The following is an 18,925-nucleotide window of genomic DNA, read 5'->3' on the forward strand; positions in this document are numbered from 1 at the left end:
AGTATTCAGAGTTATGGATAAAAGTCATTATAAAACAAAACTAGGATCATTTCCCTTGATGGTCCAGGTCCAAGCTGGTAAGTACTAGAAAAACAGGTTGAGGCAGGCAGTGCTTACCTCCCTGGACATACTGTTGTAACAAAGAAACTATTGGGCAATATTGTAATGGATTTCCACTGAGCTAACAGGGAATCTGCTATATGTTTAAAAAGATATAGCCCGTGTCTTCACTGCTAAAAAAAGGTGGGTCTTTTACCTGGAGGTAACTAACATGCGTGAGCTATCCTGAAGTGAAAACATGACACTTTAGTTTGACCGTGAGGTAACTAGGTGGGGTAGTATTATACCCCCACCTGGAATTGACCTTGCCTAGCTGATCTCACAGTAAAATGAAAGTGCCTTGTCTTCACCGTGGTTTTACCTCAGGATAGTTCATGCATATGAGTTATCCAGAAGAAAACACATACCCACACATACCCACACATACCCTAGTTTTCAGGAATCTAAAAGGGTGTCATAAGGAGGAGGGAGAAAACTTGTTCATCTTAGCCTCTAAAGATAGAACAAGAAGCAATGGGCTTAAACTGCAGCAAGGGAGGTTTAGGTTGGACATTAGGAAGAAGTTCCTAACTGTCAGGGTGGTTAAACACTGGAGTAAACTGCCTAGGGAGGTTGCGGAATCTCCTGCTCTGGAGATATTTAAGAGTTGGTTAGATAAATGGCTATCAGGGATGGTCTAGACAGTATTTGGTCCTGCCATGAGGGCAGGGGACTGGACTCGATGACCTCTTGAGGTCCCTTCCAACCCTACAATCTATGAATAAACCTTTTTATGCAGTGAAGACGAGGCCATAGCCTCTTGTCCAGGCCAGGAAGACTGCAGGAAAGACAGTTGTGAGTGGGGTGGGGGGAGGAGCTGACTTTTTAAGAGAATATGAGTTGGTTCAGTTGTTGTCAGGCACTTAGGCTATATTCTCTTAGCTAATTGCTTGTAGTGAAATAAAGCATAGATTTCAGTGTGATCAACCATGCCTTTAATGCTTATGGGTTGTTGTTTTTTTCCATCTTTAAATTAACCTCGGTTATAAAAAGAGAACTGCTGGTTGTCTGGATAATTCAGACAGTCTTCTGCCTCCGATGAGAAGTAACAAGAAGGTATCCACCCACCCCTCCATGAACACACAGGGTCCTGTCAGGACACATGGTCTGTGATAGTGCACTCAAATCATGGGATCCTCCCATCAGAAGGTGGGGTAGCAAAGAGCCAGTTACCTGGGGTGATTCAGAGATCAAAAGAAGAGACAGTGATATAGCCAGACTTTTAAAGTTCCACAGTAGTGTCTAATTGGGATTATGCATTTTTATCTATCATATATGAACACCACTGCAGCTGGATTAAACTCACAACCTCACCATATATAAGCCTTACTGCCACCAGAAGGTAACAGCTTTTGAGAACTGTTGAGCTGGACTGAATTTGAACTAGCAACCTAGAGGTGAAAGCCTCACCTCATTTTCAGTCCTTTGAGGCAGCCAGTCCGCTCAGACCATGTGAAACTTTTTTGCAAATCCACTGTAGAAGAGAAGCTTCCCAATGAAGACTCAGACAGACTGGAATCTTTGTACTCTTCCCCATCCTCCCCCACTGTAGGTGAGGCAACAAAAAGATTCATAACAACAGGCAATAAAAATTAGGGAAACAATTCAGTTTCACAAAGAAATCTGAGGTTTCAAAAAATTTTTGTTCCAGTGCAGAACCAAGATGAGACCTTTTGAAATTATTTTGGAAAAACATAAGAGCAACCAACTGCACAATATCCTGTGAGAAACCCAGGTTCCAGTCTCTGCTCCATACTCATCTGGGATGTGAGACCCAGGTACAACCGCCTGCTCTGCCTGATATGGAGTAGGGACTTGGTCTCCCACATCCCCGATGAGTACCCTAACTATGAGGTTATGGGCTATTCTGGTCTCGCTCGCTCTCTCTCCCTCCCCCCCCCCCCCATCCTGGACCTGATAAAATCATCCTGACAAAAATTTCATTGAAACAATTACCTTTCTGCAAAACATCCATCCTGAATAGAGGAAATGAAACAACATGGACTATGTCTTTGTTTGCTAATGAAACTTTGTAGTTGCTGCAGTGACTCAGAGTGCCGTTTTTCATGTTAGATTCTGCATGCTGGTAAATGCTGAAATGCTTTACGTTCATTAAGATTAGGCCCATTTACTCTGTGCAAGCAAAGCAAGTACATATATCTCAGACCCATAAAGCATCAGTCTGGAATTACACAGCAAATAAATGAGTCTAAGCCAGAAGTCCAGATTCCAGATCACTAAAGCTTAAAAACACCTTCGATAAATGAGACCTATTTTAAATGAAACATTTGTGTAATTTGACAACTGTCAATAATTCCCTCATTATGCCAAATGAGCTTGCCATCCATGGAGATGGATGGATGGCTGATCTTAATTTGCTAATAAAAACTGCAGAGAAATTTTTGCTAAGATTAAACTGATTCTTAAAAACACAGTGGTCCACTTTCTAACATGTCCTTCCTTGAGTCCTGGAGTCTGACTGGCTAAGGCCCTTAGACAATTTTTTTCTCTAACCCTATCAAAATGCAGCTTTACAATATGAGAACAGTGAGCAATTGTCTCTCTAAATCACCATGATCCGCTCAGTCTATTATATTTAATTTATTTTTAATCATGGTATATAATAGAAATAAAATCATTGGATTAAGCATGTATCTAGCAGTGGGAGCCCATTATCCTTTGACAACGTTCTGTTTCATTGACATTATATCTTCATCATAGCAGTTTCTTTGCCATCATTAGTCCTAAAATGGCTATTGGATTTCAAGAGTTTCTCCCTAATCCATAATAAGATTTACTTGTTAACTGTACAAAACAAAACAGAGATGTGCTTCTATTGTTTTACTGCTGCAGAAGCCTTCTTTCAAGCTATTCAGAACAGTTGAGAATAAATCCAGACAATATAAATATTAAGTGCTTCTCTGCGTGATTCTATAACAAGGAAGAAACCTCAGTACCTTTGTGAATGTTGTTTATGTGTTACTCGCAATGGCTTAATGTTACCTAAATGAGCGGTGATGATTCCTTTGTTCAATTACCTGACTCCTGAACCAAGTGGAATCTGTAACTCCCGTTCTAGTGATTTTCAGACCCATCAAAGGAAGACCGGGTAAGGTACATTTTCTCCACAAACCACTGAAAGAGGTTATCAGACTCCACTTGAAAGAGGAGGAGGAGGTGAGTCAGAAAAACTTCTGTGCAGGGTCATGAGCAACTCTCCAGTGATAAATGCCAGTTAATGGAGTCAGCACTAACATGAGTAAATAAAGAACTCCTTCAGCATACTGATTCCCTGGGGATAAGCCAACAGCTTCTCCTTTGCACCAATGGCAGTCACAGTTAAATCTAATACTGGATTTTTCCTCACCATGTAGAATGAAGCAGGGATAGTCCAGAGGAGAGAGAAGGTTTATTTGTTATCTTACAGATATCTTCAAGGAGATGGCAGCCTTCTCCATGATAATCATTATCCCTACAGATTACCTCTTCTTAAGGATGAGTTATTGATGTTAGGTAAGGGCTGGGGCAGGGACATGCACATCCTAAAGATAAGTTCCTGGCTGTGCAGATGGTGTCCTCGACCAAAGGATGCTGTTCCAGAAAGGAGTGCTGCTGGGAAGAGATGGGGTCCACCTGACCAAGGAGGGGAAGAGTATCTTCACACACTGAATCACCAAACTAGCAAGGAGGCCTTTAACCTGGTTCAAAGGGGACAGGTGACAAAAGCCAACAAGTAAGTATTAAAAGGTAACCTTAGAGTGCTAGATGTTGGAGGGAGAGGAAATGGAAAATTACAGTAGAATCATAGGAGAAGCAAGAGGGAAAACCGGGGGGGGGGGGGGGAATTTGCTCAACATCTTAGATATCTATACACAAATGCAAGGAATACGGGGAATAAATGGGAAGAACTGGAAGTTTTAGTATACAAGCTACATTATGACTTTATTGGCTTTACAAATTCGGTGGGATAAATCTCATGACTGAAATATTGGTAAAAAGGGGTATAGCTTGTTCAGAAAGGACAGGCAGGGAAAAAAGGGAGAGGTGTTTCATTATATATCAAGAATATATACACTTGTTCTGAGGTTCAGAAGGAGGTGAAAGGCAGACCAGTTGAAAGTCTCTGAGTAAAGACAAAAGGGGTGGAGGAAACAGGGGTAACCTTATGTTATGTGCCTACTATAGACCACCAAATCAGGATAAAGAGGTGGATAAGGCCATTCTAAAACAAAACAACTGAAATATCCAAAACCCAAGACTTGGTAGTAATGAAGGACTTTAACTACCCAGACATTTGTCAGAAAAGTAATATGGTAAAACATAAAATCTCCAGTAAGTTGTCCCCAACACATTCCAACGAGTTCTTGTTTCAGAAGGTGGAGGAAGAAACTGTGGGGCAACCATTTTAGACTTGATTCTGACCAACAGGAAGGAATTGGTTGCGAATCTGAGAGTTGAAGGCAATTTGGGAAAGAGTGATCATGAAATTATAGCTTTCATGATTCTAAGGAAATGAAAGAGTGAGACAGCAGAATAAGGACAATGGATTTCAAGAAACAGATTTTAACAAAACTCAGAGAACAGATAGGTAGGACTCCACGGGAAGATAATCTATGGAACAAGGAGTTCAGGAGAGCTGTCAGTTTTTCAAAGAGACAGCATGAAAGCAAACAGCAGCAAACTATCCTGATGTGAAGGACAGTTAGGAAGAATAGTAAGAGGCCAATATGGCTCCATCAGGAGCTCTTTAATGACCTGAAAAACAAAGGGAATCCTACAAAAAGTGGAAATATGGACAAATTGCTGAGGATGAATTCAAAGAATAGCACAAGCACATAGGGACAAAATCAGAAAGGCCAAGGGACACAAAAGATAATAATAAGAGGTTCTAGAAATATATTAGGAGCAAGAGAAAGACAAAAGAAAGTATAGGCCCACTAGTTAGAAGGGAAGCAGAGTTAATAACAAATGGCATCAGAAAGCCTGTGGTATTTAATACCTATTCTGCTTCAGGCTTCACTAAAAAGATTAATTGTGTCCCAATGTTTAACACAGTTAATATTAACAGCAAAGGGGAAGGGACACAAGCCAAAATAGGGAAAGATCAGATTAAAGAATATTTAGATAAGTTATATGTATTCAAGTCATCAGGGCCTGAAGAAATTCACCCTAGGGTACTTGGGAACTAGCTGAAGCAATCTCAGAACCATTAATGATTATCTCTGAGAACTCATGGAGGATGAATGAGGTCCCAGAGGACTTGAGAAGGGCAAACATAGCACCTGTCTTTAAAAAGGATAACAAAGAGGGCCCAGGGAAGTTAGACCAATCAGCCTAACTTCAATCCCTGGAAAGATTCTGGAAAAAATTATGTAACAATCTAGTTGTGAGCACTTCAAGAATAACAGGGTAATAAGTAATAATCAACATGGATTTGTCAAGAACAAATAATGCCAAACCAACCTAATTTCCTTCTTTGACAAGATTACTGACCCAGTAGATCGGGGGAGCAGTAGACAAGATATATCTTGATTTTGGTAAGGTTTTGGACACAGTTCCACATTTCATTCTCATGAGCAAAATAGGGAAATATTGTCCATCTGAAATTATTATAAGGTGGGTGTATATCTGGTTGAAAGACCATACTCAAGGGTAGTTACCAATGGTTTGTTGTCAAAGCGGTAAAATGTATTTAGTGGGGTCCCACAGGGGTATGTCCTGGGTCTGGTACTATTCAATATTTTCATTGATGATTGGATAATGGAGTGGAGAGCATGCTTATAAAACATGCAGATGATACCAAGCTGGGAGGGGTTGCAAACACTGTAGGGAACAGGATTAGAATTCAAAATGATCTTGATAAACAGGAGAATTGGTCTATAACAATCAAGATGAAATTCAGTAAAAACAAGTGCAAAGTACTACACTGAGGAAGGGAAAAATCAAATGCACAAACACAAAATAGGAAATAACTGGCTAGGCAGTAATACTCCTGTGACACTGAGCCAGTGAGGGTTAAGCAACCAACCAGCAGGTTGAGTGACCTAAAAGCAACCCTTAAAAAGACATAGAAGAATATTGAAATGATAACTATCTACAAGGAATGGCCCTGTTTATCAAAGCCATGTTAAATAGATTAGAATCCTTAATATGTAGGTCTGCATTGTTAGAGGATCAAAAGTAGATACTAATTGTATTTGTCTGTTTTTACCTATATATTGTTAGATGTTCAACAATGTGATCTAATTCTGTTCCTGTCTTTAGTGATTCATTAGGTATCCTATTGATTCAGAGGTCAAAAGGGGATATTACCATTTAAATGGGACTTGTGGTGTAATGATAATATGTCTTCATTTCTCTTTGAAATTTGTAACTCCACATAGTAAAACTACCTGTGAACTGTTTGAATGGCTAATTGCCTTATGCTAATGAATACAAACTAGTTACTGATGTATGCCTAGGAAACAGACATTATCTTCAAAGCAACAATGTACATTACCTATTCCTCATCCAAGGAGGGCCTGCTGTGATCATTTGCTGTCAAGAGGCTTATCCGCTGAACTTCAGCTTTACGGAAAGTTTGGGGCCTGATCCTTTCTACCTCAGATCTGCTTAGTCTTTGACAGGGAAAGTCTAAGCCCACAAGACTGAAGTCTCCAGGTCTACTCAGGATTAACTCAGCAATTCTCATGAAAGAATTTGCACAAAACACTGCACATGGACTGCCTATTGGATTGTAACCTTTTAAATCAATCCCAGAAGGTTTTTTACAAATCAGCAGCCTCACCATCTCTGCTATGAAACTGACCTAAGGACTTTATTCAGATCTGTATGTATATTGATCTTTTAACCATAGCAACTCTTTGTTTTATTTTTATTACTAAATCTTAGATTTAATTAATAAGGATTGGCTCTAAGCATATATTTGGGTGAGAGATGAAATATTCGTTGACCTGGTGGGCAATGCGTGTGGTCTCTTGGGATTGGTAGAACTTTATATATGGTGAATAAGGTTGTTAGTAACCTGACTATACTAGACTTGGCTGTTTGGATGGAAGCCAAAGGCTTAAAGGGGACTGTATTTTGGCTTCTTGGTAACCAGTCAGAGCCGGTTCCAGGCACCAGCCCAGCAATCATGCTTGGGGTGGCCAACGATGAGGGGTGGCACGTCCGGGTCTTCAGCGGCAATTCGGCGGCGGGTCCCACACTCCCTCTCTGAGTGAAGGACCAGCTGCCAAATTGCCGCCCAAGACTGAAGCAGCAGCGGTAGAGCTACAGATCGCGATCGCAGCTTCTTTTTTTTTTTTTTCTTTTCGCTGCTTGGAGCGGCAAAAACCCTGGAGCCGGCCCTGTAATCAGTAAGGGATTACAGAAGATGCATGGTTACTGTCTTGATGAAATCTAATTATAGAATAAACCACCAGTTTGGGGGATTGTTTGATCTATTCTTTGCAGTTTGCCCTGAATAAGCATTCTCAGTGTAGCCCCTCCAGACACCATCGTCACAACTCCTGAAAAGGACCTGGAGTTGTAGTGAACCACAAATTGAATAAAAGCTAACAATGTGATGCAGTTGCAAAAAGGCCAATATTCTGTGGTATATTAACAGGAGTGTTGTATGCAAGACACAGGAGATAACTGTCCCACTCTACTCAGCACTAGTGAGGCCTCAGCTACAGTATTGTGTCCAGTTTTGGGTGGTTGTGTTTTAAGAAGGATGGGGATAAACTGCAGAAAATCCAAAGGAGAACAAAAATTATAATGGATTTAGAAAACCTGATTTCTGAGGAAAGGTAAAAAAAATCTGTATGTTTCGTCTTGAGAAAAGAAGACTGAGGTGGGAATCTGATAATCTTCAAATATGTTAAGGGCTGTTATAAAGAGGACGATGATCAATTTCAACTGAAGGTAGGAGAAGTAGTACTTGGCTTAACCTGCAGCAAGTGACATTTAGGCTAGCTTTAGGAAAATTCTCTCATTATAAGGCTAGTTAAATATTGGAATAGTCTTCCAAGGGAGGTTGTGGAATCTCCGTCATTGAGGCTTTTAAGAACAGGTTAGAGAAACACCTGGTCTAGGTATACTTGGTCCTGCCTCAGCACAGGGGACGGGACTTGATAACCTTTCAAGGTCCCTTCCAGCCCTACATTTTTATGATTCTGTGTTATCAAGTGGCACTCATTTTATGTTGAAATTGCTAGCAACATTTAGAGCATCTGCATAGATATTTCAGCTGAGAGTGGTTTCAATATGTGTCTAAAATAGCTTTGCAGATGTTGCTAGTAATTTCAACATAAAATGAGTGCCACTTGATAACAGAGAATCATAGAAATATGAAATCCCTCTGAAAATATTTCTGAATAGAGGAATGTGGAAGGCACATAATAATCATAGAAGGTTTTACGTTGACACCTAACTACATGGAGTGATATCAGGATCCTCACTATTATTTCCACTTTTCAAGGGAAGGATTTTGGAATCATGTCACAGGTCAGTTGGTATTTCTGTGGCCTCCACAAGTAGCAGCAGGTGTTACATAAAAATATCCTCCTATTTGAATTGTCAAAAGTTGTAAATTGTTTGCAATTATTCAGCTAATACAACTCAAAAGCCCTTTTAACAACGTGTGTCCTTCCCTCCCTTCTCAGTATTATATAAATTCTATTGTTCAGTCACAGGAGACACTCAACTACAGAGGCATAAAAGGAAAAGTTGTCCTCACCAGTAGAGAGAAATATGGATCCATTCAAGGGAAAAATAAAACTTGGAAAATGTTTTTTTCAGAGTCTAACACAGACAATAGGTTGTAAAGAACGAATCAGTATGTTTAGAATCCTAATGAAATCACGAGCCATTTCTTATATGTTGCTTTTAAGTGAACAGTCTCTTTAAGTAAACAAAATTATTGCCAGGTAAGCTTTTAATAGTATATTTGTACATGACATTCTCTTATGGAATTGCTGGTTATATGCCACCACATTTCTTGCTGAGTTTGCAAGTTAGCATCGCCTTGTTTCGTCTGCAAGTTACAATTAGAGCTACACAATGATGCAAGTCACTGACCAAGCTGCGGAGGGAAGATGGATGGCTCTGAAACTGGAGCACATGATGTTGCTAGCATAGCCATAGAAGCAGCAGTGGACAGCAAAGCTGCAGTGCCACAGACATCAAATACCCAAATATCTGTTCATTTTGCTTAAAGCATCACACACCGTATTCAGATCACTCCGAAGGTCCTGGACAACGTTTTCTATACTTCTGGTGTCTTTCAGAATTTCAATGCTTTGCGTGTATGGGTTGAAATACACTGAAAAGGGACGATTGATTGATTTTGCAAAGTCCCTGAAAGAAAAAGAAAATTAACACCTATTTCTGCCACATCCAGAGAAGGGAAAATAAGATTTTGTTTTTAAGAGTGAAGGGAAATAAATTTACCTCATCTTTTCTTTGGCTTCTTCAAAACTTTCCGAGACAAAGTAAGCTTCCTGAAAAGTGGTGATAAGGCATTCTTGCAAGCAAGTAGTCTTTGGATCAAATGTTCTCACACTGGCCTTGTCAGACAAAGCATGCTGCAAAATACACCACACAATCTGTTAAACTGTGTTATGAGACCCCTGAATGCCTAAGCAGCGTTTTCTGTATACACTCAGCTTTTATATCACTGTTATTGTACACTCCCAGTCAATAGATAAGCTCTCATGTTTTACACACAATGGATATTTCATCATGAACAAAATAATTCAATCTATTAGCTACTGTCTTTTTTTCCACCCAATGTTATTACTTGAAATAATCAAGGGCAGTTCTGATATGTATCTACCCCATAGGTATAGAAGTGACAATCTTCAGCTGGAAGAGGAGAAAGTAATAAAATATGTATTCCAGAAAAATAACCTATACAACTACACTCATCTGTATCCCAAAAATCTCTCTTAAATGGCAGAATTGATAATTACATCTGCAGGTAAATAGAGTCTGACTAAATCATTCACATAAGCTGTGCCATCCATTTTCAGTGCATGCAATTTTCATTACAATGAGTTTAGGACTGGAGCTATATATCTGAAGACCATTACATAATGTTCAGTTAGTGTGTACTGATGAAATACATTACCTTTCTACCAAGTACACTTGAGCAATAATGCACCAAATAAATATTGCATGGAAACAAGAAGAAACAGGCATATTTATGTACCAAACAGACATTAGAAAGACAAGGAAAACAAGTGTGATTACTTGGAGAATAGCTATTAGAGCAGTGTTCCTCCTCACATGATTGGCATGTGTCCACTAGGAACAAAGACTCTGGATTTCAATGCTGAGAACTAGCTATTGCAAAATTCTGAGGCAGCTCACCTTCCACTCCTTCACTTTTTATTTACAACACTTCTGCTAGCTCCTGTATCTGTCTTATACCTTAAAGGACTAAGGACAAGTATATTTATTCTCGGTGCTCTGTATTGAGGTACCAGAACTGAAGGCAAATGCATTTGTTTTCAGTAGTGCAAGTCCTTGATCTATCTATCTGCACTGAAAGGTGTTGTACATAAACCTTAGACAGATAAATTACACACAGGGAACAGGCCTACTGAGTACAAAGGTTCCTTCTTTTTTTTTTTTTTTTAAAGGAGACTCTTCAGAGTAGCACAACACTAAGCACATGCTAATTCAATTATTCAGGTAGAATATGGTCATGTATATTTATGGATAGCCATAAATATAAATACAACATAAACCGATAAAAAGGACCATGTTGACCTAACTGGTCTGCCTTAGCCAGCACCCATTTTAAACAATAACTGCATTCCAATACCACTTGACATTCCTTGAATAGTCTGAACCCTTCCTGCACCTGGCAAGCCATGCCTCCCTTGCAGATCCCTTTGGATACCCTCTACCTTTAAAGTGGCATTAGCAATTGTACCAGCAGGTTTGTCACATTTTCTTTTGGGCCCTGGTGCCACAATTGTCTAAGGATATGTCTTCACTACCGGCCAGATCAGCGGGCAGCAATCGATCCCGCGGGGATTGATTTATCATGTCTAGTCTAGATGCAATAAATCGATCCCTGAGCACTCTCCTGTACTCCAGCTCAGCAAGAGGCACAGGCAGAGTTGACGGGGGGAGAGGCAGCAGTTGATTCACCGTGGTGAAGACTCCACCGTAAGTCGATCTAAGTACATTGACTTCAGCTACATTATTCACGTAGCTGAAGTTGCATAACTTAGATCGACATCCCACCCCCCCAGTGTAGACCAGGGCTAAATCCATAAAGGGACTTTAGACACTGCAATGCTCAGTGTTGTAGTGCCTAACTTTTAGGTACTTTGCCAGCCAATGGAATCCACAGTGCATTAGTTAGTTGCCTAGGCATCTTATATAAGCCACGAGAAGAGAGAGGTGCCTAAGAATGGAATCCAGGAACTAAGAACTCTCTCCTGGAACCAGGCACCTAAGCCATTTTTCTGCAGCAGGACATGCCTAACTACACACAAAATGGCTGTGGCAGCCATAGATGCAGGTAGCCCAGGTTCAAGGGATGGGAAGCTGGGATTTGTAGATGAGTCACCCACTTGCAGGTGAGTGTCTTAAGCACTGGGAGATTCTGGTGTGGGTCTCTCTCAGTCTTTCCTGGTGAAGCTGAGTCGCTTTGTATTTCTATATTCATTGGGCCAAAGACCAAGCGAGAATGACTCTCTAGCACTTACCTGAGAGAGAGAAAACCCATGTTCAAATCCCTTCTCCTTACCAGGCAGATGGGGGGACCGAAATAGAGTCTCCCATGTCCCAGCTGCGTGCTCTAACCACTGGGATAACTGTTATGAAGGAGGCTGCTTTCTTCTTTTCCTTCTCTTCGCGGCCATTTTGTGTGGTTACGCATGCTCTGAGCACACCTACTACATTGGGTCTGACAGGCAATGTATGTGGGGCAACACCTAATTTGGGGTTTAGACGTGTGAAAGGCACTGAGCTCCTGGGCAAGGTCAAGACTGAGGCAGCTGTGTGCATACAAAACATGGGTGCTTAGGGTAATTTTACAGTGGCAATATAATCCTCAAGGGACTTTAGGTGCCTGTAGGATTAGGCAGCAACTGAGTTAGGGTTTTGAGGATCTCAGTGGTTCCTAAATGTTGGAGTTAGGCACCTAAAGTGGCAGTTAGACACTCAAGTCCTTTTGTGGATTTGGCCCTACATTTTTTTAATTCTGAAGCAACGTACCCATAAAATGCACTGTGAACAATGGAGTATGCAAATTCTGAAATTGGCAGTGGCAGGGCTTGACAGAGAGCCCACAGCCAGATCTCCTGGGCCCCTCCCTATGCGGTCTTAAAGCAAAGTGGAACAAGATCATCAGAAAGGTTGTGGGATATCTGGTTAATTTTTCAGGTGGACCCTAGCGCTGTGAATGTCAAAGTCTGCTTGCTCTGTAGGGAATGTTCTGTATTCTCATGCACTCAGCGAACGCTCTGTAGGGAGTGCTCAGGGATGTGCTCGGTAAGGAGTGCAGAATCTCAGAGCAGAAAAAATATTAAATTGGTGAGTCCAGACCATTTTATTTGGAGGTGTAATCAGAATGTCACATCCTGGTTTCTTTATGGACATTAGTTATTTATGTAATGTTGTAAGCAGTAAAAAAACAACAACAACAACCACCACCCCACAACATGTGCAGTTATACTGGCTACCCACCATTTGATTTGCATATTTTGTTTGCCCATATGTTTTCAGTCAACCAAGATGTTTAAGTATCCAGTACATATTTCCCTACCCTCATCCTCTTCCTTTATCTGTCTTCATGGAATGTAATTGCTAACGTGTATGTGTATCACAGCCTGCAGCTGAATGGAATGGCACGCCATCTCAAGGGCTTGTGGCAGCAGCCACCTCTAGATGCTTATTCACCCAGGAAATAAACTGTTGCTCTAGTATAGTCAATGGGGATTTTCCATTAGCTCAAGCTGGGAGAGTTGGTATTTTTTGGAGCAACAGGTTCCAAGTTGAATCCTTGCCGATACCTATGAAAGGTAGCAGTATTTGACAACTGCTCAAGAGTGATAGGATCTGCTCCTTTTTGCTGGGAACAAGCATAATACCTTCACAGCATTTCCACGCCCGCTAGCAAAGGGTGGCAGAGACAACCTGTCATTGCCATATTGAAAAAGAGTTTTGTTGTATGCTTGCTCATTTGAGTGTAACGCAGGCCTGCACAACATACGGCCCGTGGGGGGGTGGGGTGAGTAGGCAAGTGGCGGGTGAGGGAGGGGGGCTGGGGAGGCGAGCGGGTGGGCAGTGGTGCAGGGGCAGGTGAGCTGGGTGCTGGCCCCAGCTCGCCGGTCCACCTCTGCCACCTCCCCTGAATGCTCTGCCCCGCTTCTCCCCCTCCCCCGCCGCTTCCCGCGAATCAGCTGTTCGCGCAGGAAGCCTGGGAGGGCAGACAAGCAGTGCAGCAGCTTCGCGCTCAGGCTCAGTGAGGCGGAGCCGGAGCCAAGGTGAGCTGGGGCAAGGGGACCGCCGGCTGCAGCAGGTAACCCGGGGGGCGCACAGGGGAACTGCTGCCTGCCCCAGCTCACCTCCGATCTGCCTCTGCCTCCCTGGGCCTGAGCACGAAGCTGCCGCTTGCTTCTCAGCCCTCCCAGGCTTCCCGCGCGAACAGCTGATCCATGGGAAGTGGGGGGGCTGTGAGCTCGGCCTGACCCTGTGCTCCAGGTGCTGCGCAGCAGTGGCATGGCCCGGCTGCAGCCAAGCAGCATGGCTGTAGTGCTGCCAGCCACCTCCAGGCAGTGCAGTAAGGGGGCAGGGAGCGGGGAGGGGTGGATAGGGTTCAGGGCGGTCAGAGGGTGGGGAACAGGGGAGTTGAATGGGGGCAAGGGTCCCAGGGGCCCATCAGGAAGGAGGGGAGGGTGTATGGGGTGGGGGGGAGCAGTCAGGGGCTGGGGTTCCTGGGACAGTCAGGGGACAGGGAGATTGGGTGGTTGGATGGGGCCGGGGTCCCATCAGGAATGAGAGGAGAGGTTGGATGGGGTGGCAGGGGACAGGAAAGGGGGGTGGATGGGGTGGGGTCCCGGGGGGTCATCAAGGAATGCAGGGGGTTAGATGGGGCAGGAGTCCCGGGGGGCAGGGGCGGCCCACAGCCCCCTTGTGGGGTGTGGAGGGACCCGGTTGTTAAGATTTTGGCAGCTCATCACTAGCCAGGGGGGTAGGAGGCTGAGGAGGTGAGCGGGCGGGCAGTGGGGGGGGGGGGCAGGTGAGCCACGAGGGGTGCGGGCTGAGAAGGCCAGCGGGCAGGCAGTGGCGGGGGAGCAGGTGAACTGGTGGCGGGGGAGGAGGGGCTGAGGAGGCGAGCAGGGGGGGCAGGTGAACCAGCAGCAGGGGAGGGGGTGGAGGAGGCGAGCGAGGGGTCGGGTGCTGAGGAGATGAGCTACGAGTCGATGGCTGACCTGTTCTACTGATCTGGTCTGGCTCCCATCCCCTCTCAATGGGTTGCAGCTGTCTGGAGGTGCTACCTTCCACAGTCACACCTCATTCATTGAACAAGGCAATTGATTACAAAGTTGGGGCAAGAGCTTATTCTACTTCTAGCAAAAAGACATTTTTCTTTTACCTTAATTATACTACCCGAGGGGCCTGCTATAACATATTGCCAAGGTCAATACTGCTGTTTCGGTGAGGCGGCACTGGGGAAGGAGGATTTGTTTCCGCGGGGCAGGCGGCTCTTGCGGGGGGGGGGTTGTTTTTGCAGGGCGAGCGGTGCTGGGGTGGGGGTGCGGGTGTTTCAGCGGCGCTGTAGGGGGGGTTCAGCCCTTAGCTGTTTTCTTTGGAGTAATATGGCCCTCGCTGCTTTACGAGTTGTGCAGGCCTGGTGTAAAGACTGGGTTGTAATCATTTAAACACACGCTTATTAGTTTACAAAAAACACAGCCAAAAAACCTTCCGATAGCAAGAGGAGAAACTTGAGATGGGTTATAAATGCTGTACTCTGTGGGCCAGAATCAGACCTTTGGATGAGAAGAAATTATCCGCATCCCTATATTGATTTTATTGTCTTATTATTCTGTGGGAGAACATGAGAGTGTCTGGGAAAAACATGCTCCTAGATGTTTTTCTGCTGATCTGCAAATGGGCCATTTCCAAATTGTGTGCTGACGTTCCCAGAACTTTTTTATGATACCAATAGAATTTTATACATTGTTTAGACAAATAGAAAAATGCTGTAGTGGTAAGAGGTAGTAAAATGTGTACTGGGCATCCAGGTGTTGTTTTAGCCATTATCTCCACCCTCAACAAAAAAAGTGTTGTAGTCGATTCCACTGCTTTTAGTTTTTAAGTTACAATCAGGGACATACTAGTTTTATCTATTCATAATCAGATGTTTTATTGTGAGCATCTTTGACTGAAAAGGGGATCATATTACAGGACTGGAAATCTGCTTCTCCCTTAGATACAGCAATGTGGCACAGTAGACCAGGTGTACAGTCCAATGAAGTCAGTGGGAAGACTTCCACTGACATCAGAGTTCTTTGATTCAGACCCTTAATGAAAGGGCTCAAGAATATCATATTAAATGAATGGACAACATATTTTTAAACACATTTGATCTGCCTCTTTTAGAATCATAACTACTTCATAGAAATAGTGTGTTGACTGAATTGTGTCTTCAGTCTGATTTCTGAACCACAAATGTACATTGTGTAATAGCTTTATCTAGAGTTAACTTGACTTTATTAGGACTGAACATTTTATAACTACTCACTCTTTTGGTTCCTTTCCCACACTGGTTTTAGCTTTTAATCCTCTCTCTCCTTTGTGCGTCTGTGTGTGCGAGCTTTCTGTATTTTCTGCCTAATGCATTTTTTCACCTGTAGCACACATTTTCTTCTGCATGTTTTGTCTGATATTCAGACTAGTTCTAAATATTGAAAAAAATCTTTGGGGGAAAAAAGCTGCTTTGTACCTACATTCCTCTGATTTTTAGTTTCTCACTGCTGAAGCCATTGGCCAATTTTCTAGGGAAGAACCATATAAGACAGAAAAAGAGATAATGAGGTTTGATTGAGCTTGAATATATTCCAAAAATATTACCCAGCAAATTCACTGTTCAGTTTGTGTTCCCTGACACATTTCCAGCTTTTTAAATAGCTATAAACAAGACCATTAAATACATATATTTACTATTCAGAAATATACTTGAGATCTTGATTTATTTGTATATAGGTGTGCCATAACTGAGAGGGATGTCAGCTCTGAAGCAATTTGGTGATATAACTGGGAATGAGGTAGTGGATACAATTTTCAAAAACACTTAAATGACAGAAGTGACTAAGACCTATTTTCAAACATGCCTATAGGCCAGATTTACAAAAAGTATTTAGGTGCCTAAAGATACAGATAAGCACCTAGTGGGAGTATCAAAAGCACCAAAACAGGTTAGGTGCTTAACTCCCATTGATAGTGGTATTTATATACTAACTCACTTAGGCACTTCTGAAAATCCCACTAGGTGTCTCTGTATCTTTAGACACCTAAATCAATTTGTAAGCACCTAGAAGATAAGCGTTATAAAGAATATTGAGCATAGATTTGTCAAGAATAATGCCAAACCAATTTAATTTCCTTCTTTGAAAAGGGCACTGGCCTAGAAGATGGGGGGAGGCAGTAGATGTGATATATCTTGATTTTAGTAAGACCTTTGACACAGTCCCGCATGACATTCTCATAAGCAAACTAGGGAAATGTGGTCTAGATGAAATTATTATAAAAGTGGGTTCAAAACTGGTTGAAAGACCATACTCCAAGAGTAAATATCAATGGTTTGCTGTCAAAGTGGCAGGGCATATCTAGCAGAGTCCTTCAGGGTTCAGTCCTGCAGCCTATACTAGTCAATATTTTCATTAATGACTTGGATAATGGAGTGCAGAGTATGCTTATAAATTTGGAGATGACACCAAGCTGGGAGAGGTTGAAAGCACTTTGGAGGACAGGATTAGAACTCAAAATGACATTGACAAACGGGAGAATTGGTTTGAAATCAACAAGATGTAATTAAATAAAGACAAGCGCAAAGTACTTAATTTAGGAAGGAAAAATCAAATGCACAACAACAAAATGGGCAATAGCGGACTAGTCGGTAGAACTGCTAAAAATGATCTGGGAGTTGTAGTGGATCACAAATTGCATATGAGTCAGCAATGTGAGGCAGTTGCAAAACAGGCTAATATCATTCTGGGGTGTATTAACAGGAGTGTCCATATATATGACATGGGAGGTAATTGTCCCACTCTACTTGGCACAGGTGAAGCCTGAGCTGGAGTACTGTGTCACACTTAAGGAAAGATGTGGACAAATCTGACAGAGTCCCGAGGACAGCAACAAAAATTGATAAAAGGTTTAGCCAACCTGATGTATACAGAAAGGTTAAAAAACTGGGCATGTTTAATCTTGAGAAAAGACAACTAATAACAGTCTTCAAATATGTGAAGGAGTGTTATAAATAGTACAGTGAGCTATTGTTCTTCATGTCCACTCGAGGTAGGACAATAAGTAATGAGCTTAATCTGCAGCAAGAAATTTAGAAATTAGGAAAAATTTTCCTTATAAGGATAGTTAAGCTCTGGAATAGTCTTCCAAGAGATGTTGTGGAATTCCCATCATTAGAGGTTTTTAAGAACACCTGTCAGGGATGGTCTACATTTACTTGGTCCTGCTTCAGCGCAGAGGTTAGACTTGATGACTTCTCTAAGTTCTTTCCAGTCTTACATTTCGCTGATTCTATCATTCTAAATATGTTTGCAAATCTGGCCCTTAGACACTTTTGAAAATATTATCCATTTATCCTTTTCGGAAAAGAGGTATCATTGCAGAGCTGTTCTCCTGCATTTCTTTTATGTAATACTTTTACAGTTTAATTATTCAAAGAAAAGTTCCCCATTTTTTTCCTCATATACAACGTTCATTAATAAATCTAGTTAATAAAATGTTCACTGACATAACATTAAATTATGTAACCCTGGAACCAAACTGACCTACATGGTGAAATAAGAGGGCCTGATGGGTTGAGCAGTGAATGGATCCAATCAGCTGGAAGTGATAACATTGCATAATAAGGCACACAATAGGCGGTGTATTGATTGTACAATAATTCATGTTTACATGTTCTGTGGAATAAGACTTCTGAATGAGTGCCATCAAGTCACCTTACAGAGGCCAAATCCTGGTTACTTGACCCATGCTGCAAATTAGTCCCCCTCTGTTATTGCTAGAGGGATATAAATATTGTTGAAGCTGATCAATAGATGTAATTTATATGCACATACATCATTTTTAGTGTTGCTTTGGAGAGGGTTGAGAGTTCATATTTTGAGATTACTGCTGAACAAATAATACTTACTTGGGGTCAGAGTTAAGATTGTTGTTTTGTGATGAAATATTCATTTCAGTTTATTTGATAAGAATAATCTGTTCATTTATGGACAGCATATGGTTTATGATGTTCTTGACTATTCACGTGGTTGCACATATCACACGATTTACAAATATAAGCACATAAGTGACAACAATGAAATTTCTTAACTGTTATTTTAAAGTAAGGGCCTGCTTTACCATGGGACCTTGTGTAGATTTTCAGGACTCAATTCTCAAAGGTGTTGGACCAAAGGGATGGGAGACGGAGGTGCTCTGCACTTGAATGGATTTAGCCTTAACCCTGTAAAATACTATCCTGATACAGTGAGGAGTAAAATTGCCATTGTACTGAAAGCCTGTATTGTATTCAGAACAATGATAAAAGTATCATTTTTCCCCCCTTATCCCCTTTTGCATATTAATTTTT

The 18,925-nt window shown here is 41.9% G+C and overlaps 1 protein-coding gene across 1 annotated transcript in view; it reads right to left on the reverse strand.

The window, feature by feature from the left end:
• Window positions 1–9,011: 9,011 nt before the first annotated feature.
• Window positions 9,012–18,925, reverse strand: part of TPH2 (tryptophan hydroxylase 2) — a 73,880-nt gene continuing 63,966 nt past the window's right edge. The window contains exons 10-11 of the mRNA XM_039501052.1: window positions 9,535–9,668; window positions 9,012–9,441 (exon numbers count right to left, since the gene is read on the reverse strand). Coding sequence (XP_039356986.1) covers window positions 9,267–9,441; window positions 9,535–9,668 — 309 coding nt within the window. The 3' untranslated portion in view covers window positions 9,012–9,266. The remainder of the gene's footprint in view (window positions 9,442–9,534; window positions 9,669–18,925) is intronic.

The sequence above is a fragment of the Mauremys reevesii genome, linkage group 1 (genome assembly GCF_016161935.1).
Source record: "Mauremys reevesii isolate NIE-2019 linkage group 1, ASM1616193v1, whole genome shotgun sequence".
NCBI classification, from domain to species: domain Eukaryota; kingdom Metazoa; phylum Chordata; order Testudines; family Geoemydidae; genus Mauremys; species Mauremys reevesii.